We start from the raw sequence: 24477 nt of genomic DNA on the forward strand, positions 1-24477 counted from the left end.
AATTATTACTTTACTAGTTTATGAGTTGGCTAGTACACATGTAAACAAGCAAACCACGGAGAAACAACAGGGAACAAAGTTAGCATTCCTGTTAGCTTTGCATTTATTACGTCAGTGTTTTTCAACCTTTTTTGAAGCAAGGCACACTTTTGTCAGACAAAAAAAAAAAAAAAAAAAAAAAATCACAAGGCACACCACAAACCAAAGTGTGTGTGTGTGTGTGTGTTTTTAGGTCCACATTAACAATGTAATGTCCATCTTGTTAAAGTGCCTTAAATATAAATCAGATAAACACAAGAAGAAGGAATTTTATCTTTCACTGGAACCTGTTTGGATGAACAGAGCTTCTTTTTAGACCAATTGGGTAATTTCTCACGGCATACTTGATGATCTCTGTGTGTCATGGCACAGTGGTGGAAAAACACTGAATTACATCATTAAACCTCCAATGGAAACACTCAGCCTGGTCAGTGGTTAACTCTTTTTAAAACGTTTTTAGGCTTTAAAGGCCTTACTAAGTCCTTTCTGCGTCCAGTTTAAAGTTATTAAAGGTTGGAGAAGAAGCCACTTACTGGTATACTGGTAATTGGTTTGACTCAAAGCCGTTTTCTGTAATTAAATAAATGCTGTTGTAGTTGATCATTGTTAGTTTGTGTTCTGTTTGAATATTATTTAAAATTTGGTGTGGAGACTAACTGGTTTGAAGCTGACGTCACATTTCAGTCTCCAGTCTGGACTCAGTGTTTTTACATTTTACTTCTTTTATTTTCTTTTTTATTTGAAGAAATTCATGAAAGAAATGAGAGAAAACAGACTTTAAAGTGCCTTTAAGGAGAAACTGATTGATTTCAAGTTGTTTGCCAGAAAACATCCATTCTCCTCTTCATATGCTGAATGTTTATCTGTGTAAATGAGCTCATGATTTACATTTATATTCTCCTCTCAGTCCATGGTAGCCTCGTGTTCCTCCCTTGCTGTTGGTGAGTAAATCTGGCTGCTTTCATGGAATAATGTGTTTTAACAGAGCAGCAAAATGATTTTGGAAGCTGTCGTTTACTTAAAGAGGCTTTGACCTGTGGGGAAATGGCTCAGCTTTGCCTTTTTTTCTTTGTTTTTTACAGTTTAGCAAGTAAAAGATGTTTCAGGATGCTGACCTTTCTGATCACCTCCTATTTCTCCGCATGAATACTGACATATGCAGCTGTATGAACTTAGTCACAGAGTGCTCTGACGCGAGAAACTGTAGGATGGGTTGTGTTTGTTTCCCTTCATAGAGGACGATTTAGAGTTTCCTTTGCTAAAGGAGTCCGACCTTGTGGATCACATGCTGTCTGATAACCAGTACCAGGACCCTGTAGCACTTTATTAACTATAATTTACTCAAACTAAATGTGTGACTAGTTCTGGTTGGTTGGGCTTATTGGATGGAAGAAGGGACTTCAGGCTACACTGTCTATACATTTTATGTCGTTCAGTTTTTATAACTTTTTAACTGCAACTGCAACTTTATTTATATAGCACTTTTAACACAACCACAGTCGACCAAAGTGCTGTACAGAATAAAACAGAGATAATGATCATAATACAAATACAGAGTACAAAAACATATAAAATTTCTAAAACTGGTAGAATCATGATAAAAACAGTCAGATTAATAATGTCAACATCTCAGGTGGTGTTAAAAGTGTTAAAAGCCTGAGGATGCAGGAAGACGTGATGCTGATGTGATGAGGGAATACATCCCAATTAAACCCCCTCCATCCCCATTACCGAGCAGGACCTTCATGATCCGTTTAAGACAAGGGCAGAATCATAGGAAACACTTTAGCAGAGTTTTTTAGAGCTGGAATAAAATGTTTAAATACAAATGGCAAAAGTAAGGACCAGTTTCTGATTCTGTGGTAAAATGTCTTGAAACAAAAACGAGTCCATTCGGTTACACCACTGTTTCTCAGTGGGGGCACATGTACCCCTGGGATACTTCAAGCCATTCCAGGGGGTATGTGAAATTTCCGGAAAACGTATATCTCTGTTTTCTTTAAAACATGATGGTGGGGTACTTGGCTGAAAATTGATTTTAAAAGGTATACTGTCTTGCAAAAAGGTTGAGAAACATAACTGGTTTATAATAATAACACAGTCAATAATCTACTAATTGAAAATGATAAATGTTACTCCTATGAGGTGTTTATGGAAAAATATGATATTGATGCTTCACAAAGAGAGATTTATATTGTGGCATAATTACCTCTACCAAAGAGGTTATGTTTTTACCGGCTTTATCTGTTTGTGTTCAAGATAACTTAAAAAGTTATGGATGGATTTTTATGAAATTTTCAGGACTTGTTGGAAACGTGAAAAGGAACTAATTAAACTTTGGTGGTAATTTGGATCACCGTTTGGATCCAGAAACTTTTTAAAGGCCTTGGAGGAGGTTTACGCTCTGTGTTTTTCTGGGTGACTTTTGAATTGCAAAGTTTTGATACAATACTTTATTTTAAGACTTTATACAACTGCATCTCTCTTGATAAATTAATAAATGTAAATAAAAAAGTCGACTGTGGTCAAGAGAAAACCAGCAACTATTCCCGTATTTTGTTCAGCATACGGTTGCAATAACCGGCAAAATATATTGAGAGCAAATCGTGTGGAATTATGTTTCACAAGTTTGAATAATAATGTATTTAACCAGATAAAGAAAAGATAGACAAATCCAAATGCATCAATAAACAATCAAACATGTTAGTATCAAATTAATTTATACATTTATTTATATTGTAGCTACCTTATGTCTTAGTTAAATAGCATTATAAAATATATTTTAGCATAAAAGCATGCAGTTCTTAATGTTTTACAGTGATCTGTATCATAACAATATCTCTGTCCTTTGTAACAAACCAAACTGTATCAAAAATCGGGTAAAAATTGGTGAAGTTTTTGTTGTGGTTGGGCCTACACCTTACAAATAAATGCATTGGCAGCGCATTGGAGACCCATCCAAGATGGCGGCGCGATGAGACATCAGCTCGTATAGGCAGCGTGATACGACGCAGCTTCCATGTATATAAGACGTCTATGGTCTGTACAAGCTTTTAGGACCCTCATCGCCTGGATGAAGGGTGATCTGCTTCCATGTATCCAGTTAGAAGAGCAGGTTATTTGAATAGGAATATGTAGATACTATGACATAATACCAACAATGCTGATGCAATTAAAGAAGGCAGAAAACATTTGTACTTCTTTTGTTGATGAAAAGCAGATCCTAAAAGATGCTGCAGGTGGCGCTGTGAGTCAGCTGGAATATCAGTGAGACTTTAAAGCTGTTTAATAAGTATTTATTGTTGGAGAGGTGGTTAGTTTCAAAATAAATGTCCTCTTTGTGTCTTATTTTGGGCCAGTTATTGACTCTTTGTTAATCATTTTGATCTACATGTTGGAATGAATGTTTACAAGTAAATAAGCCAAAAAAGCAACAGCAAAGATTTGGTATAAATAAAAATATATAATAAAAACAGTTTTATATGGAGTTTTAGGACATAAGATTCTGTATAAATATGTCCATCTTAAAAATCTCAAATTTAACTGTAAACACTGAGACAATATGTTCAGACTGCCCTTCTGAATATACGACTTTTATTAGATATAAACATGATAAAATGCATGTGCTTTGCTTTAAAATGAAGGGAAAATGTGAAGTTTTAATTATCTCTAAGTTTTTATGCGGTTACTTGAACTAAATTGTCCCTGAAAGATATTTTCCAGCCTCCTGCTGCAAGTATTTATAAAATGATAAATGTTTATGGAAAAATATGATATTGATGCTTCACAAAGAGAGATTTATATTGTGGCATAATTACCTCTACCTCTACCAGTTGCAGTAAACATCGACATGTTTACATTAGTAGCGATGCTGCATAAGAGGTTTTAATTCCTTCCTGTCCTCGTACAGAAATGTGTGTGTGATGAGCTCCACGTTGCAGCAAAGCATCCTCCAGGCAGTTTCTACCTTCATTGTGTGGACAACAGCATGTCTGATGTGAAAGTGAGCTCCACTGTAAGTGGAAACCCGCCTCCACCAGAGGTCATCGATCCCAAGAAGCCTGGGCGTGTAACCAATCGGCTCCAGTATCTGGAGAAAGTGGTGATCAAAGCATTATGGAGGCATCAGTATTCATGGCCTTTCCAGCAGCCGGTTGATGCAGTGGCACTGCACCTTCCAGTAAGTAGGAAGCTGTAAATCAGTGCTGTCCAGCTTCACCACAGTCCTCCAGGTGTATCCCTGCTCCAGCACACCTGACTCAGATGAGCCCATCATTGTGCAGAACTTCATCAGCTTTTAGGTCCTTTTACAGTTGTGCTTATATGTATTCATGTTGTTTCATTAAAGAAAAGGCTGAATTTACAACAGTCACTCAAATAACTGGAGACTTAAAAAAGGAACAATAACTAAAAATTTGCAAAAATGTCATTTAGTAATAGACACTATTTTTTCATTTAATTGAGTTGAAGAAGGATTTAAAAAAAAAAAAAAAAATTGTTCCTGGACAAATTAGAGCACTTTTCTGTTTAATAACGGGACAAAATACCTGTCAACAGCACCTGTTCTGCACCAGAAGTCTGACTGAGAGGAACAGAAAACACCTGACTGGAGTGGAAACATTAAAGGATTGTTTAACAAAATATTAGTTTATGATTGATGGAATATGTAATAAATTATCTTTTTTGCTTTAAAAAATGTTTCTATTGAAATAAGTTTTCCTGTTGTGAAATGTTTTTTTTCCTTCTTTAATGAAAGGGTATGAATAAATATGAGGACAACTGTATGATGAGTCAGGTGTGTTGGCGCAGGGATACAGCTGCAGGTCTGTGTCCTGAAGCTGGACAGCCCTGCTGTAAACATTACAGTGTGTGTCTGTTGTTTTTCAGGATTATTATTCAGTTATTAGCAGTCCGATGGATTTGAGTACCATTAAGAAGAGACTCCAGAACCGGTACTACTGGGAAGCAGAAGAATGTATAAAAGACTTTAACACAATGTTTGCAAACTGCTACGTCTACAACCGGGTAAGAAATTCGTTTTTTTTTTTTTTTTTTTAAAAATGTTATACTGTAAAACTGAGCATTAAAATCCGCTTAACACAGGTGTGTCCAAAGCCGGTCCTCGAGGGCCGCTGTCCTGCAGGTTTCCAATGTATTCCTGTTCCAACACATCTAGCTTCCACTAAATGGATCAAACAGCCAATGACGTGCACAACTGATTAAGCTCTACTACTAATTAATTTGAATCAGGTGTGTCTGAGCAGGGATACATAGAAAACCTGCAGGATTCTGGCCCTCGAGGACCGGAGCTGGACACCTCTGGTTTAACACCTTGAACAAGTACATAGCGGTAAACTGGTCAATTTATTTTCTGTTTGTACTGAAATAAAACTGTTATAACAGACAAACTAAATGGATTCATGCTGCTTCACCTTGTTTTTTACTCCACAGCCTGGTGATGACATTGTGTTTATGGCACAGACTCTGGAAAAGTTTTTTTTGCAGAAATTAGCCCAGATGCCCAAAGAAGAGTTGGTTCCAGCACCCAGTATGCAGGAGCCAGTGAAGGGAAGAAAGGCCAGCACAGGTGTGTGCATGAGGGCTCTGACTTATCTGACATTATTCGCAGTTAAACTGTGGGGGGGAAAATCCCAAGCATGCCGGCTGACAAGTTGCCTTTAAGGTAGAGCAAAAGTCGCCTTTGCTTGACAAAAACACAGGTTTATAGACATAATGCCTACAATCCAAGCCAGAACAGTCACCCTGTCTCACTGTCTGAAGCTTTCACAAGTTGTAGCAGGGTGAACCAGAGGTGCTCTGGCACACATGTGCACCTCAGGTGGTCAGATGCACGTCCAACTAGGGATGAAATTCAGTCAGTTTTCTTTTCTGAGATCAAAATGATCATTTTTAAATGCTGTAATGAGTCTTACCACAAGATCCATGAGCGCTGAAGCGTTATGGAAGCGCTGCGGAGCGGCTGCACCGAGCTTTCCGTGCTGCACCATATTTCACCAGCAGAGTTTCAGAGCAGAACGTCTGAGTCGCGGTTCATGAGGATTTAGTCATCGTGTTGTAGCTGGTGTCGGCTGACTGAAACCAAATGCATGTGCTTTGCTTTAAAATGAAGGGAAAATGTGAAGTTTTAATTATCTCTAAGTTTTTATGCGGTTACTTGAACTAAATTGTCCCTGAAAGATATTTTCCAGCCTCCTGCTGCAAGTATTTATAAAATGATAAATGTTTATGGAAAAATATGATATTGATGCTTCACAAAGAGAGATTTATATTGTGGCATAATTACCTCTACCTCTACCAGTTGCAGTAAACATCGACATGTTCACCAGCAGAGTTTCAGAGCAGAACGTCTGAGTCGCGGTTCATGAGGATTTAGTCATCGTGTTGTAGCTGGTGTCGGCTGACTGAAACCGCCTTAAACTGAAGAATAAACCAGCAATTAAAAAGCAGGCACAGTTTGACCGGTTTCCTGCTCTTTATTTCTTTATAGTCGGGATGTGTGGTTATAAAACACCGTAGCTTTCCTCCTCCAAGGTAAATGTTTTCCACGTAGTCATTTATTAAGAGAAGCTGTGTCTCACCTAACAGCTTGGTGCCGCCGGTGATGAAGATATGTTGATGTTTCAGAGTAAAATGCGTCCAAAGTGGAAATGTAGTCTTTAACTGGTTAGATCCACTTTGGTTTTCATCAGCTGATTTTCTGCCTGGATGATCCGATCTGCTCTGGATTGAGGTTTTAAGGAGACAAGTGGCAAAAATATAGAACCGACACGTGTTTTCGAGAAGCAGAAAGCGGAGGCGCTTCTGGGACGCTTCAGAAACAGCGCACCTGAACCAGTCCAGCTGACTGGTGTTACCGCGGTCAGCTGCAAAGGGTTTAAAGGAGTTCAACCCTTTTCATGGTCTTCCTCGCCTGATCCAGGTCTCAAACCGGTAGTTCGGTTTTCAGTCCCAGTTCTCCAGTTCTCTCTAGGGCAGGGTGGGGAACTCCGGTCCTCCAGGGTCTCAGTCCTGCAAGTGTTGGACGTTTTCCTGCCGCAACACACCCGACTGAAATCAATGACTAATTATCAGACCAATGCAGAGTTTAATGTCAACTCGGACATTAGCAGGCTCAGCGAGTGGTTAGGACCAGTCCCACCACTAAATCTCTGCAAGCCATGTGTACTGGTTTGGTAAGTGGTGGAAGACTCGCTCTGAAGATTTGCGCTAGAGTGGACGTCTATCTAAAGGCTGTTTTCTAGTATATTTGTAGTGAAGATGGTTTATTTGCAGTTTAGCCACTTCAGTGGACATTATGAGCCACTGCCACTCACTGAAGAATAAACTAATATAAAATTTCATATATTCACATTATTACCAAGTTTATTCACTTTATTTGTACAGCGCCACTTCACAACAATGTTGTTACAGGACACTTTACATACACGAATCAACATACACATTACTTCAAGCCAATTCATACATATCCTATAATAGAAACCAACTGATTGCATCGAGTCATGACTTGGATCCAATCCTCCATCCTGAGCTGCACGAGGGGACAGTGGGAAGGAAAAAACTCCCCTTTAACAGGAAGAAAACCTCCGGCAGAACCCGGCTCAGGGAGGGCAGCCATCTGCCTCGACTGGATGGGGTGGAGAGGACAGGAAAGACAGATCAACATGTACAACTGCACTTATTCAGGAAGAGTTTACCTCGGTCATAAATGGACAAGAAAATTATGCTATTAAATTTTCATAAAATATTTCTATTATATATTTTTTGTTCTACTTCTATAAATGAAATAAGTCAATATTAAGGAACGTAGAAATTTTATGTTTTAATAATTTATCCATCAGGGGTGAATACAGATCATTTTGGAGCTGCTGATTTTATTCTAAATGCTGAAAATCAGGTCAAACGTCTGCAGTGATGGTGATTTATTCTGCTTAACGTGCCGCAGAGAGGTTACAGAACTTGGTTCTGTTGATGTAATGTGTGTTTGTGAGCTTCACAGCTTCAGAGTACAGCCAACCCTTCATGATGTCTTGTTTTTACATTGTTTAAAAAAAATGCCAGTTTCTCAGCATGTATTTGACTGTTTCCCTGCAATCCAGGTGCAGTAAAGCAGAGTTCCCTGACATCAGAAGCTGCAGTCATCACTCCCGATGAGCCTCACCTCCACCCTCCCATCCGACCGTCTGCACAAACCGATGCAAAAGTAGGAAATGAATGCAAACTGCAGGTATGGCGAAAATAAAGTAAGTTTCTAATGGGTTAAACTGGATTTAACAGGGAAAACTTTCTCCACGTTGTTCTTGTTTACCCGAGTAAGATGGAAGCTCAGCTTGAAGATGCAGTTTTATATTGTTTGGGTATTTCTTTTAGATGTCAGCAACATTAGCTGTATTCCGGTCTGATCATCATAGCATGGAAACAAAGCCAAACATCCCTTTCCCACATGCGCTGCTTTCCACCACTGCTGGCAGCTGAATGTTCATGCCATCTATATTTGTACAGCACCGGTTCATGTTGCAGTACTTTGTATACATCATTAATACATAAATCTATTCAGACAAATTCATTGTCATCCAATCAAAATTCATACAAGCCAATTCAAGGATAAGAAAACTAAATTCAGTTCAGTCCTCCATCCCGAGCTGCATGGGGCGACACTGAAAGGAAAAAGTCCTTTTTGTTTGAACAGGAATGAATGTGGGGTGTTGTGAATGTTGGTGCTTTAAGTTTTGCAACGGCTGTCAGACTAGCTTGGATCTGTTAACAAACATGTTGTATTCAACGTGAACAAGCTTAAGGTGCTGCAGATGCTGTAGATCTGTACGAGTTGTCAACACGCTGACAGCCAATCACAGGCTGGCACACAGTCCTCCTGATTGGCTGCATCACATGAGATTTTTCTCCAGAAGGATGTGGAAATGTTGGAGTGTGCAGCGCTGGACGCTCCACCAGCATCATCCGGTTAACATGCTGCGTGTGGAGATGATTCTCATGTTTGTTCTCTTCCTGTTACTTCAGGTGTAACCATCATTCAACAATGAACTGATCCAGTTTGTTTAACCCAACTGCTTTAAATCGCTCTGTGTTCATGTTCTATCTATGTCAGCTGAATCTTTAGCTGAGCGTTTGCATGACAGCATGTATGTTGTATGCCTGAACGAGCTGTGAGGAAGATATTAATGGAAGCTATGGATGTTCGACTGGCTCATGCCATCATGAGCTAAAACACATCATGGTTGGTTCATTCCCAAACCTGCCAAACCATCCCCTGCCGTCTGGCTAATCCCAGATTATCTGCAGTGTTTCATCAGACTTCACATTTAATAAACAGATTACAGGCAATTTATTGGCTGAACATGTATATTTTTATACATTTTTTTTCTAGTTTATTTGAATAAAAAGTTGAAACAGGTTCAAGTTTGTTTTTAGGACAAGGTCCTAATTTTTCTGGAAACAGGATTTATTTATCATCTCTGACTTCTTAAATCACAAGTTAGTTTCTATTAAACTGACTCTATTAAAATAAACTATGATTTTATATGTCTTTTTTTTAAACCCAAAATTTATTTATTTATTTTATTAATAGTTTAAGTATTCAAAACAACCAACCTACACAGTCCCACAACATCACACAACAACGACAGATATATAAAGAAAAAGGGGGGGGGGGGGGGGGGGGGGTGAAGTGTGTACTCATATTTGACTCTAAAATATTTAGTTGAGAAGCGAATATCAAAAGACCAGGTGATAAGCATGTCCATGCCTGCTTACATACATACATACATACATTCTTACATAAACCTATACATACATGTACCTGCATATATATATATAGATATATATATATATAGATATATATATATATATATATATATATATATATAGATATATATATATATAGATATAGATATATATAATCTCCTGTACATACACACACCAACTACATTTACATCTGCATTCAAAATATATACACATACTCACGTTTATGTATGTGTACATACCCACGCAAAACTCTTCCATCTTAGCTACTAAATAATTTATATACGACATGTCAAAAGCCCGGACACACACTTCCTCTATGTCCGATGGGAAACTGTCTCCCTTGTGGGAAAATACGACTTACTTGACATCAAACCCTCATTTATGATCGCATGTGTCCCCATACAGTTCATTTTAGTATCATTTAGCATATCCGTTGTTCTTTCCATGCTTAAGATTTAGAAATTCAGATAAACCTGAAGTTTAAATGTTGAAATGAAGGGAAGGAAATGGCAGGTCAAGTCTTTCTCCCCCTTATGTCTGATTATTCAGAATAAAAAGAGCTTGAAGAGGAAAGTGGACCCCCTGTCCACCTCCGTGGTCAGCAGCAGCAGTGAAGTTTCCACCACTGAGGAGCTTCCAGCACTTTGTACGGTGTTCTGCAGGAGTGGCAGCGGGAGGCCCATCAAGTCTACCAAGAGGGACTTTCCCATATTTGAGGACAAGCGGGCCAGACTTCCTGAACAGCTCCGGCACTGCGATGGTATCCTTAAGGAGATGCTCTCCAAGAGGCACTACGCGTACGCATGGCCCTTTTATACGCCAGTGGATGCGGTGGCCTTGGGCTTGCATGACTACCATGACATCATCCAGAAGCCTATGGACCTCAGCACCATCAGGGTAAAACAGCCACGGCGATGCTCATTGGTTGTTAGACCAGATTCATCTGAATACCTGATGTTTTATCTCCTAATGAAAGCTGTAATTCCCTCAGAAAAAGATGGATGAACGAGAGTATGGAGACGCAAAGGACTTTGCTGCTGATGTCAGGCTGATGTTCTCCAACTGCTACAGATACAACCCACCATCACATGAGGTTGTCTACATGGCAAGAAAGCTGCAGGTTTTATTCTTGTTTTTATGGCTAAAATGAGCTGAAATGTGTTTCTTGTGTCGCTGTTTGCTCGTCAGAAGTCTCCCACATTGTTTTCTTTCTGCTTATTCATAACCAGCAGCTAGTAATTCTCACAGGTCATCTTTCAGTAGAAGATACGAGCAGAATGCAGTAACTCTTTCCCCACCACACTCGGCTTAATCACACTTTTATTTACTTGTAAAATTGAGTCAAAAGTAAACTGAAGCAATGAGTCGCCATCAGTGAGATAAATGCAGTCAAACTTTGGTTACTGACTCCTTTGATGGCACATTTATATCTTCTATGTTTATCTCTGGAGTCATCGTTGCCTAGCAACATACTGAGGCGTTGAACCCGCAAATTTCATCCAGGAAGTAGATTTTCGCCTTTCACATCACACCCCAGCTAACGGATATAAACACACCAGACGTGGTGAACCTGCACAGAAACCCAAGAAGACTTTGGAGGAAGAAAGGAAAAGAGAAGACAGAACAAGAGATGAGATGCGGGTTACGACCAGACTGACTTTTACTGTCTGGAGAGATCTCAGAGAAGAGGCAGGACAAAGATGATGCTGGATTAGCTGTCAATAAAGGGTGCAGTCACTGAGAAAATCTGCAAAGGTTCTGTAGCCTAAAGTGTAAAAAAAAAAAAAAAAAAAGGGACTAAAACTTGGTAAAGATTAAATACATTAAATAATAAAATAGGATAAAAAAAAAAGTAGTAGGAAATAAATCTGACTGAAATAGTACACAATAAATACACTAAAACAGACAAATAGGATGAAAAAATCCTTTATAAATTAAATGCACGCTGAATCAGATGAGAAGTGGTTTAAAAATATATTAATTAGATAAAATTAAAACCGGATAAAAATGTAAAGTAATTGAGACTAAAATGGGATAAATGAATTAAAAATGGTTAAAGCCTGCAGGACAGTTGAAAAGCTCTGCTGTAACTGTTCAGACCTGATTCCGTGCGTTTACATGGGAGTTTTAATTCCTGTTTAATTCCGAATAAAAGTTAATTCCACTTTAAACTGATGAAAAATGACCACTTAATTCCTAATGCAGCTTTCTATTAGGAATTAAACTTAATCCCGATGTAAGTGTCTGGTTTATTCCCATTTTAATCCCGAACTATTTAATTCTTCTGTCATGTAAACCTTCATTCCTCTCTAAGTTAACTCCGGTCGTTCTGAGCATGCTCGTTACCGTGTCCTGTCCCGATGATGCGCCTTGTTTTGCCTCCCGTGTTCGGTGGTCTATCTTTCTTCTCTTTTTCAGTTGCTGCAGAAAGTGAAGTAGTATGCTGGTGTTGAGCTGCTACTTCACATTTATAATAAAAATAGCGGTGAAACTGGAACTTATTATGTAGTTTTTACAAGTTACGACTGAAAAGACGAGAAGCAGGTAGCCAACTTTGTTTATTTCTGGTAAACGTCACGTGCACCCTCTGTCCAATCAGAACCCTTCCCAACCCGCCGCTCTAAAGAGGAATTAAGGACGTGTTTCATGTAAGCCTTCATTTGGAATTATTATTTTCATGTAAACTCGTAAGAGAATAAGTTTATTCCGAATGATTAATTCAGAATTAAAAAAAACATCATATAACTGTAGCCGATGTGGTCATTCCTGCGTCAGAGTACAAGGTTATCATCACTTGTCTGTTTGCAACAACAGGAAGTGTTTGAGGCGCGTTTCCTGAAGATCCCTGCCGAAGCAGAGCGATGCTCGACGTCTCTGCAGAGCGACGAGAAGAAACCGAAGCGAGTGGGAAGTCTCTACACGTCGGCCAGCTCTGAAAGTGAAAGCTCCGAGTGTGAGCCTTCATCAGACGTGGTTGCTGTGCAGCTGGCTCATCTGGAGGAACGGGTTGGTTCTTCTCGCAGGTCGAACACTTTTTATTTTAGCACATTTCCTCCATAAATGTCCTTTAATGGCTTTTCAGCTGGAAGCCGTCAGTAACCAGCTGACCAGACTCACCCAGGACCCTCTGAAGACAAGGAAGAAAGGGAAACTGAAAAGAGAAAAAAGATCAAAACAAAAGGATCTTGCTCGACTTAAAGACATATCTGCTCAGTACAAATCCATCATAGAACAACTGGCTAACAGCAAGAGTTCTGCTTCGTAAGTAAGAACCACCTTATTTCTGTGGCTTCCAACACATTTCAGCCGAGTCACACGAGATGCTGCATCTGTTTTCAAGACATGGAGGCAAAAGTCACAACCATGGAGTAAAATGTGAGAATGACATGTCGTCGGTACCGATGTGTTACGAGGAGAAGAAGAAGCTGAAGCTGGACATCGGCAAGCTGCCCGGCGACAAACTGGGCGAGTTGGTGAGCATCATTCGCCGCAGGGAGTCCTGTCTGCAAGATTCTACTTCCAGTGACGTTGAAGTCAACATTGAAATCCTGAAGACGTCCACGCTGAGGGTGCTGCAGAGTTTTGTTGCTGCTTGTCTGAGGAAATGCAGCAAGAGCAGAAAGAGTAAGCACAGCTCAGCCCTCCTGAACCAGGTTTTACTCCTGGTGAAGCTGCAGAGTGACCGTCTGTCCTGTCGCTTAGAAAAACCACTAAAGTGTGAAGGAGGAGCGCTGGTGGAGAAACAAAGGGAAGAAGCGAAACCATTTACCAGCAGCGACTTGCTGAAGAATAAAAAGCCTCACGGTGAGAGCTGCATTCTTTATGTTCATCTGTACGATGCTGTGTTTCCCCAAACTCTTTTCCTGCATTTATTTTCAGTTTTAGATCATTTATTCAGACATTTAAGCTTCAACATCTCAGTCACATGTCTGGTAAACTGTTGCAGTTGTGGCGTTTCCTGATCGCAGCTGCCCGCCTCACCTGAACGACGACTATGTTTCATCTTCCAGTTCAGCAGGCAGCACCAGTACGAGTCGTTCAGACCCCAGTTCCTCTGACAGCACCGACTCTGAACCAGGTCAGCTCGTCTCGTCCTTGTTTTCCTATTTCTGCAACGCAACCTTGTAAGCTCTTTATCTGTGTGTGAAGGGGAGAAGTTTGAGTGGTAGAGCAGGTTAGCAGTCTGAATCCTGCTTCCCCAGTCACATTACTGGTGTATGAATGTGTCAGTGGTGGGATTGGTCATCACGCTGACCTCGCTGTGGCTGCGCAGGAATCCTCCATCGTTATGTGTGAGTAATGGATCCATAGTGAAGCAGTATGGTGCCTTCAGAAGGCCTTTATTTATATTTATTATTGTAGTTTATGTGGATGAAATGACCACTGGTATGTTTGTGTTTTTAAAAACCACCTTATTCCATTAAAAGAAACGTTCTCCTTCCGTCAGGTTGGCAGAATAATAATTCATTTTCTTGTTACGTTTAATACAAGATCAGAGGATCAGAGACACAGACTGATCCTGGTTTTATCTGATGGGTGTGGAGCACATGACATAAGGAAACCAGTAAGAGAAACCAGTTGGTTTCTTTGCTTATTTTGTATAAATGACGTGTTAAACTGTATAAAGGAATAAGAAGTGAGGAGTTGACTAAAATCACCAGAATGGAAGGAAGCTCATGGTACTGTTGTGTTGCAGGGTCTGGATGTGAACGCCGTCTTCATGATTCAACTGTTTTTCTCTGAAGAAATGAACAAAAGTGTTAAAGTTTCTCTTGACAGAAGTTTTCTTCTTCTGTGCAGGTGTTTGTTTATTTATTTACATACAATTATTTTATTAATGTACTTGTTGTATAATTTAGGTTTTATTTTTATTAAGTATTTATTGTATAAAAGCTGACACAGATTATAACCAGCCTTCACTTCCAGCCTGTAAGATGAAAATGTTCAGCAGCAGTCTGCGAATGTTTCATCTCCAACGCAGAAGAGGTTTTCCAGTTTCGACCTCCGACCAGCGAAGCCTTTTGTTGCTGCGGTCGAAAAAACGTATAAAAGCAGATTTCCTGGAAAGTTTCAGACCTAATTTCTGCACATTTTCCAGCCAGGGTGAGCTTGTGATTGCTGGAGATGGGATCACCATGACAACGTAATGTTCTGGGATCTTTGGGATCATTCAGGTGGCATCTTGTATTTGTTCCTGTTGTTCAAACTTTGATCTTGGTCATGCAGCGTGACGATGGAAGGCCCTGCAGCTGCCCGTCTCCGTGTCTTTAGGACTCTTAGCGGTTGGATTTGGCTGGAGAGACTCAATCATCAGCGTGTGTCTTTTCCAGATCCAGATACTAAGAAGACCAAGTCAGGAGACTTGAGGCAAAAAGTTAATAAAAAGGTATTTACAGTTCCTGTTTAAATAATCAATACTCAGACTGATTGGACATTTTATGATCATCTTGTCTTTGAAGGTGGCTCATAAATCCAGCAGTAAGCCCTTGTTGGAGAACAAAGACTTATCAAAGTCTTTGGCTGGAGCGCTACCTGTGACTCACCGTGATGCAGATCAGAGCTCAGACGAACAGATTTTTTCTCCTCCAGGTCATTTTTATTACCTTTTAGCTTAAAATGTCTCCTTTCTGATTCCTGATTGGACTAACAGACATTTTAGCCACTACTGCTCCTTCTTTTCACTTTGTAATGTTGCATGAAGCTCTTGCATGTGTATGTTTGACGTGTTATTAACCGTTTGGCAGATTTCTCTGCCCTCCTGTCCCCCATGGCCTCTCCTGAAGTTTTGCCAGACTGGGCTGAGGCGAGGTTTGAGGTAACTATAAAAAACTGCTCAGTGTGACCTTTTATATGTTTTTCTTATATATTATTTTTATATTATTTATTAAAACCAAACATGTTTTTTTAAAAAATGCAGATATTTTATTTCTTCCTCTGAAGCACTAAATTTGAACTGGATAAAAGTTTGGCTTCTTGGGTTTTCATATCTTTAAATCTCCATCTCATTTTGTCATTTTGTTGGCTGGCTTTACCCCAAAACGGGCAAAACTACTTTAACTTGCAAGAATGCACCATCCAGCTTATCAGGTTCACCTTGTAGTTCTGATTTGGATCCCTTTTTAATCCAGAACTGCAGCAAATTTTTGTGACAGATCCAACAACATGTTGTGAACATTCCTCAGAATGTATAATAACATGAAGCATCACAGGGTTGCTGCTCATCACCATGAGAATCTCCCGTTCCACCTCATCACCATGAGAATCTCCCGTTCCACCTCATCATGATGAGAATCTCCCGTTCCACCTCATCATGATGAGAATCTCCCGTTCCACCTCATCACCATGAGAATCTCCCGTTCCACCTCATCACCATGAGAATCTCCCGTTCCACCTCATCACCATGAGAATCTCCCGTTCCACCTCATCACCATGAGAATCTCCCGTTCCACCTCATCATGATGAGAATCTCCCGTTCCACCTCATCACCATGAGAATCTCCCGTTCCACCTCATCACCATGAGAATCTCCCGTTCCACCTCATCACCATGAGAATCTCCCGTTCCACCTCATCACCATGAGAATCTCCCGTTCCACCTCATCACCATGAGAATCTCCCGTTCCACCTCATCACCATGAGAATCTCCCGTTCCACCTCATCATGATGAGAATCTCCCGTTCCACCTCATCACCATGAGAATCTCCCGTTCCACCTCATCACCATGAGAATCTCCCGTTCCACCTCATCACCATGAGAATCTCCCGTTCCACCTCATCACCATGAGAATCTCCCGTTCCACCTCATCACCATGAGAATCTCCCGTTCCACCTAATCATGATGAGAATCTCCCGTTCCACCTCATCACCATGAGAATCTCCCGTTCCACCTCATCACCATGAGAATCTCCCGTTCCACCTAATCATGATGAGAATCTCCCGTTCCACCACATCACCATGAGAATCTCCCGTTCCACCTCATCACCATGAGAATCTCCCGTTCCACCTCATCACCATGAGAATCTCCCGTTCCACCTCATCACCATGAGAATCTCCCGTTCCACCTCATCACCATGAGAATCTCCCGTTCCACCTCATCACCATGAGAATCTCCCGTTCCACCTCATCACCATGAGAATCTCCCGTTCCACCTCATCACCATGAGAATCTCCCGTTCCACCTCATCACCATGAGAATCTCCCGTTCCACCTCATCACCATGAGAATCTCCCGTTCCACCTCATCACCATGAGAATCTCCCGTTCCACCTAATCACGATGAGAATCTCCCGTTCCACCTCATCACCATGAGAATCTCCCGTTCCACCACATCACCATGAGAATCTCCCGTTCCACCTCATCACCATGAGAATCTCCCGTTCCACCTCATCACCATGAGAATCTCCCGTTCCACCTCATCACCATGAGAATCTCCCGTTCCACCTCATCACCATGAGAATCTCCCGTTCCACCTCATCACCATGAGAATCTCCCGTTCCACCTCATCACCATGAGAATCTCTCGTTCCACCTCATCATCATGAGAATCTCCCGTTCCACCTCATCACAATGAGAATCTCGCCTTCCACCTCATCGTGATGAGAATCTCTCGTTCCACCTCATCACCATGAGAATCTCCCGTTCCACCTCATCACCATGAGAATCTCCCGTTCCACCTCATCACCATGAGAATCTCCCGTTCCACCTAATCATGATGAGAATCTCCCGTTCCACCTCATCACCATGAGAATCTCCCGTTCCACCACGTCCCAAAGCTGCTCTGCTGGATGTGGATCTGGTGACTGTGGAGCCGTTGGAGGACAGTGAACTCATCGTCATGGTGGAGATGATGTGGGGCCAAAGTGGGACAAGAAAACCTTCCCCCATCATTACACCAGCAGCAGCCTGAAGCGTTGATCCTGACGGCAGGATTTTTATCACCTTGAAGTCACTTTCCTCCTCATCCTTATGCTCGGTTTAAACTTCACCAAGTCGTCTTCATCATGAAGCGCTGCTGCCATGTGATTGGCTGGTTAGATGTTTGTGTTAATAAACGGGTGAACCTGATAAGTGGACGGTGAGTTTGGATGTTTGTGACAATCACAAAAGATTCTGCTTTAAGCATCTTCCTGACAGCAGCACAGTTGTTTACTTTCATCCCTGAACTTTGTGATGCTAAAGTTTCACCCTTTTACAGGTTCCAGTGTTGTCCCCACTCGCAGGCAGCCCACTTCCCAGAGACGAGTCTAAACCTGACACGAGCTGCAGTAAGTGCTACAGATACGCTTTAAAATGATCATAAACAAACACTTTTAAAAGTGATTGTTGCAGCTTTCAGAGAATGTGAAGATTTTCCGGACGGTCCTCTAACCAGTGCCACCAGTAACTCCACTGAAAGCGAAAAAACTCAAATTCCCAAAAAGGTTTGATGTTTTCCTTCTCTTCTCGTGACACAAATCAGTTTATAATTCAGCTGTAAGGTTAAACGGTGTCCTGTGATTCGTCTGTCGCAGGACATTTTTCTGAAAAACACAGAGTCGTGGGGGAAACTGGTGAGGCAGTCAGTCACCCCAGCTCTGATCAAATCCTCCAGAGAGAGCTTTCAGCACTTCCGTAAGACCGCTCTGGAAAGAGAAGAACGGGAGAAAGCTCTGAAGAAGAAACCGACGGATGAAAGCAAGGAGAGCGAAACATCGGAAAAGAGGTTCATAACTTCAACTGAACTAAGATCCATTGCCAACCTCAATTCCAGAAAATCCTCTAAGCTGTGTAAAATGAATCATTCAATCAATGACCGTTAATCTTGGGTTTGTTCCAAGCAGCAACCTCCGGCGGTTAAAAGTGAAGCCTATGCAGAAGTACCAGAAGCTGCAGTTCCCCCCTCATACTAGGGGCTGCACGACAGAACAAATCTCCATAGAGTCCCATGTAAAAAGACCAACTTCACATCAGAAATAAACACGTTTACAGCGGAAATAAACATCCATTTTTGGTTTAATAGGTCATGTTTACCTTCATGACAACAGTGGGGGAAGTGAATTTTTTTCTAACTCGCCTGTTTAAAAGTAATTTAATCTTGAAGTTCTGCATATTTAGGAGCATGTCCTTCTGATCAAATCAAACTTTATTTTTATAGCACCTTTCGTGCTTTAAAAAAAAAAAATACAAAGTGCTTCACATAATAAAACAATTTACATCAAATAGATAAAACACACATACAGCCACAGTCCCCTTACACACACCCACAACCACCCTCTCCTGTGCCCTATTGGCCCCTATAGCATTTAAAAGAAGACAAATGGCCAGGTACATGTGCACCAGATATGGAAACAATATCCTCCGGGTGCATCTATACCCACGACCACCCAAGCTGTCACCGTGGGGGCCACCCAATTCCAGGCAGATTGGACCCACGCTAAAACTGTAAGGCTGCAGCGCTGGACCCCGACCACCCAAACAGGAACAGCCCCCACAGCAACACCCATGCAGTCAGAGCAGGGGCAGCCCTCGGTGAAGAGGACCCCAATGAGGAGAGAGCTGGAGTGATTACTACACAGAAGTAAAATCCTTACCAAAAATAATCAAATTTATACAAATATGTAAGTGAATATATATATATATATAATATATATTTAAAAAAATCAAATAAACTCAAAAGAAGGATAAATATAGGCTAATATAAGAATTTTAAAACTTAGTTAAAAGCTAAACTAAAAAGGTAGGTCTTGAGCGTTTTTGTAAAAACATCAACAGTCTGCAGCTCTGATGCCCTCAGGCAGGCTGTTCCATAGGCGAGGCCTGTAATACTGAAATGTGGCTTCGCCATATGTTTTGGTACGAACTTTCGGAAGAACTAAAAGGCCGGTACCTGAGGACCTCAGGGTTCGCGAGGGCTCATACTTTAAAGCAGGTCAGATAAATAAGAAGGCCCAAGACCATTAAGACATTTATAAACCACTAAAAGAACCTTAAAATCAATTTGATTGACAGGTACCCGATCTCCCACTTCATGTAAGAACGTAGAGCAACCGCGGTTTTTAGCTGGTTAACAGCGCGACTTAGCTTTAGCCCTGCTTACCACTGGGTTAGCTCTTAGCAAGGTCGAAGTTCGCTTGATGTCAATCATCCACCATGACGCTCACAGCCCCTCAGCTCCACCTCTTTGCCCATATTTGTATTTTTGTGGCGAGACGACACGTGTGATGTTGCCAATATGGTGACAGTGGGAACCGCCTAGTGAGCTTCAGTTCAGCTCGTCACAAACCTCTGGGTGACGTCAAGGAGGCTCCGCCCATCTTTTCTATACAGTCTGTGGTCCATCCCTGCCCTAGTGGAGGAAACGGGACCTGCAGTTTTTGGAATTTCTGTAGATTTCATTTTAATGAACCAAGTTTGTTTGAAAAAAACCGTGTTCATTGCACTTAGACACAGACTTCCCCGCCACTGATGTTTCCTGCTCTAACATTCAAACTAAATTTCTCTCCTCAATGGCTTGTCATGTGCTGCTGAAGCCTGTAGACCCATTACCCTCCTCTTCCTCCTGTCTGAAAGGGCGTGCATCTCCACAACTACAGGGCTGTATGTACAACTGTGGTCTGGAAAGAAAGTTGAGATGTTTGAGATTACAGGGGTCTCCAGTTGTGCAGAGGCTAAATCTGAATCAGGTGCTGCAGCAGGAAACATCCAAAAGCTGCAGACTTTAATTTTATGGAGAGACCTTGATGGCTGCTACTCATAGACATCTATGACTTCACGGCTTTACAGGAGGAAAGTTTGCATCCTGGACTGGTCTGCCGGCAGTCCAGATGTTTTTACCATCTGAAAACATTGGGTACATCTTTAAAATGCAAGATCGGAGACCATGTCTGCCAACCAGCTTGATTACTGAATAAGACGAGGAAAGGATGACGTTTCTCTTCCAGCGTTTACAGAACGAGGTCCTGCCTCAAGCGGAAGAGTTCCTGCATGTCGGGGTCTTGTTCCCGAGTGAGGGAAGGGTGAAGCATGAGATGGACAGACGGATCGGTGCGGCGTCTGCAGTAATGCGGACTCTGCGCCGGTCTGTCGTGGTGAAGAAGGAGCTGAGCCAGAAGGCGAAGCTCTCGATTTACCAGTCGATCTACGTTCCTACCCTCACCTATGGTCATGAGCTGTGGGTCGTGACCAAACAAATGACATCACACCTTCTCCCTTAGAGGAAAGTTGAGGAGTTTGGCCATCCGGGAGGAGATCACAGTAGAGCCGCTGCCTCTTCCGCATCGAGGGGAACAAGATGATGAGGATAGGGCATCTGGTCAGGATGCCTCCTGGACGTCTCCCTGGTGAGGAAACCCCGGGGAAGACCCAGGACACGCTGGATCGATTATATCTCTCTTGGCTAGCCTGGTACCGCCTCAGCATCCCCCTGATTAGCTGATAAATGTGGCTGAGGAGAGGGAAGTCTGGGCTTCCCCGCGACCCGACCCAGATAAGCGGCAGAAAAATTGATAGTTTTCAGACATTTCCACCTTCTGTATTCTTTACACAACATGAGGACGTTTCTGGAATTGGGGTTGAAAAATGAATAAAACAAAATTCAGAATGACTCCATGCCCACATCCCACTGTTGAATAACTCGATTAAAACCAGCAACCTCCAGATAACTGAGATGGTCTCTCTGCAGGCTTTCAGGCCCATGTAGACCAGAGCAGATCCCTCAGCCCGTTAAAGACTGTTCTGATTTGTTAGCCAGCATTTGTGCTGAGGCTGTCCTGAATGTTCCTAAACACGTCGAACACCAAAACAGTCCCAATCCAAGCCAACTTCCAACCTCCAAGCCCTCTGTGGACAGAGAGAGAGAGCTGGCCCGCAGAAAAGAGCAAGAGCGCCGCAGGCAGGAGGCGGTGAGTACCCCGACCTGAACGATGAAGGCCTTTCTCACGTCTGAAGCTATGAACTGCATTTTTACTGCCGTGTGCTTCCTTCATCTGTCTAGATGTCTGGAATCGACATGACTATGCAGTGGGACATCATGACTACGTTTGAGCTGAACATGGACTGAAAGTTGTCTGAAAAACAGTTTGTCTGGATTTAATAAGATGTTTCTGTCCTGACCAACAAAAATAAGATGATGTTGAGCACAAAATAAATATGAATGTATGTAACTGCAGGGAGGGAGGGGGGTGTTACACAAACGGATCCCTCTGTTTGTGGGTCGGATGTCTGCACTGAAGCACTGTGGAGTTCGTCCAGACTGGTTTGAAGCACTTTAACTGAAGAAATGACGAGTGAAGCTGTGTGTCCGGACGCTGCTGCAGTGCCAGCGAACGCCACCTCGGAGTGTTGTTCAGTTCTTAAAGTCAGTTTCTCCTTCACCACAATGTTTGTTGGCGTCAGAAACCTGGGCATATTTGTGCTGCATGTTTTTTGTTTGTTTTGTTTTTTATGGAAACATCTGTGTTTAAACGTGAACATTACAGAGACGTTCAGGTCTTCCCGAGTTTCCAGCGTTGGACTTAACCTTGGTTTGTACTTTGCTTTACCTGCACTCTGTTACTCGTATAGTTCTGCCACTTCCAAGATTTTCACCCATATTAAGATGTTTAAGTGACCTTTCTTTTTTTACTCCCAATAAAACCAGCTTTTCACTAAATATTCAGTATGAATTTATCATTAGATGTCAATATAGCCTAAAAGTATCAACCTGTAATCTCATTCTGGCTGTTTTAAATGGACTAAAGTAAATGGCCTGCCAATAATGTAATTATACCTATATACTAAAAATTCTTGTATTTGTGAGAAACTTGTCATGTTTTACTGTTAAAGCAGTTACATTTCATTTATACCAAGCTAATAAGCAAATGTTTAATATTTTTTAAATGAAATTGGCTTTATTACATGTAAAATTGCTTTGAATATCTTATTGGTTGCTAAACTCCTGTATGATGATAACCAGCTTGTACACACAGCATTGTGATGCATTGTTGCGACCGGGTGTTCCGCTCTGCCTGTAATCAAACCAGCATCACAAGTTGCTCTTCAGACTCACAAAGTCCTGCATCTGTCACTGTGCACTGGAAATAAAAATGAACTAAATCTTTTCCTGAAAGAAGTGATCTAATGTTGGCGTTTGAAGGGGAAATTTATTTAAATGTTTTTTTTTTTTATTGTTTTTTGTCCATCAGAACTGTTCCAGCTCCTTCAGGGTGGACGAGTTCTGGTGGACTGAAGTCTGGGCTTTCATGTGTTCCAACTTTTCAACTTGAACCACTCTGAGTTTCACCAACAGTGTGTGTTGGACCATTTTCCTGCTGGGACATCAATTCCTGTTTCTCTGGAAGACTGACATGTTTTCCTGAGACTTCCCGTATTTGACTCCATCTATCATCTGTCCACGATTGTATGTTTATGGAGACCATATGACACAACCATCTCTAATGTTTCCAGAGAAGGTCTGAAGAGAAAATATCCAGCGAGCAGCAGCTGTCTGGACCAGAATGTCTGGTGGATATCAGAGGAGACTGGACGGACTGGTTGGAGATGGAGAGCTTACTAGAAACATGACAACATGGATCCATCCTGCCGTCAGGATCACCGCTTCAGGCTGCTGCTGGTGGAATGGTGGGGGGAGGTTTTCTGGTCCCACTTTGGTCCCCTTAGTAGCAACATGACATGGTTTAACCTCCACAGCCTACCTGAGTCCTGCTGCTGACCATGTCCATCCCTTTCTGAGCGCAGTGTAGCATCTTCTGATGGAAACTTCCAGCAGGATGATGCACCATGTCACAAAGCTCCGCCATCACCATGACGATGAGTTCACTGTCCTCCAACGGCTCCACAGTCACCAGATCTACATCCAGCAGAGCAGCTTTGGGATGTGGTGGAACGGGAGATTCTCATCATAATGAGGTGGAACGGGAGATTCTCATGGTGATGAGGTGGAACGGGAGATTCTCATGGTGATGAGGTGGAACGGGAGATTCTCATGGTGATGAGGTGGAACGGGAGATTCTCATGGTGATGAGGTGGAACGGGAGATTCTCATGGTGATGAGGTGGAACGGGAGATTCTCATGGTGATGAGGTGGAACGGGAGATTCTCATGGTGATGAGGTGGAACGGGAGATTCTCATGGTGATGAGGTGGAACGGGAGATTCTCATGGTGATGAGGTGGAACAGGATGTTCCGGGGAGGGGGGGGGGGGAGCATTCGCCTGACAAGTTTTTTAACAATCCCAGGAATGGACTATAATTAGCGTGTGCCAGGTTTTATACGTGCAACAAGCCCCTGGACGTGGATCCATGTCTTCAGTGTTGGAGCTGAGCGCCCTGCAGACTGAATATTCCTCCAGTTCACTTGGATGGAAAACAGGCTGAGATCCACATTTAAATTATTCTGCACATTGTGATTCACTTTGCACCAGTTTTTTTATTTTAATCAGTTTTTTCCACATTTTTCTTTACTCTGAGAAAATTCTATCATTAATTACACAAACTGTAAAAAAAAAAAAAAAAAGTGTTACAGAAACTCTTTACCGTGTTATTTAAATGTTATTACAGTTGGAAACTCTTGCACCTGTTGTCGGAAGGATTTTACCTGTTTGGTGCTAAATGTAAATAATTAGAATACTTTCCATCCAAACCCTCGTCCATGTACCAGTAGACGACGTGGGAACTTCAGACGGAATGA

General features: G+C 41.8%; 1 protein-coding gene across 1 annotated transcript; it reads left to right on the forward strand.

Annotated features, from left to right (window-relative positions):
* Positions 1–4027: 4027 nt before the first annotated feature.
* brdt (bromodomain, testis-specific) lies at positions 4028–21850 on the forward strand (the record flags this gene model as incomplete). The annotated part of the gene is made up of 18 exons (XM_079245727.1): positions 4028–4219; positions 4927–5064; positions 5491–5626; positions 8157–8284; positions 10369–10716; positions 10811–10939; positions 12634–12825; positions 12902–13080; positions 13160–13623; positions 13766–13897; positions 15150–15205; positions 15279–15408; positions 15564–15634; positions 18008–18077; positions 18142–18233; positions 18324–18514; positions 21473–21692; positions 21785–21850. 18 exons carry the CDS (start codon positions 4028–4030, stop codon positions 21848–21850), a joined length of 2934 nt encoding a protein of 977 aa, XP_079101853.1.
* Positions 21851–24477: the final 2627 nt, after the last annotated feature.

The sequence above is a fragment of the Telmatherina bonti genome (assembly GCF_933228915.1).
Source record: "Telmatherina bonti genome assembly, chromosome: 8".
NCBI lineage: Eukaryota > Metazoa > Chordata > Actinopteri > Atheriniformes > Telmatherinidae > Telmatherina > Telmatherina bonti.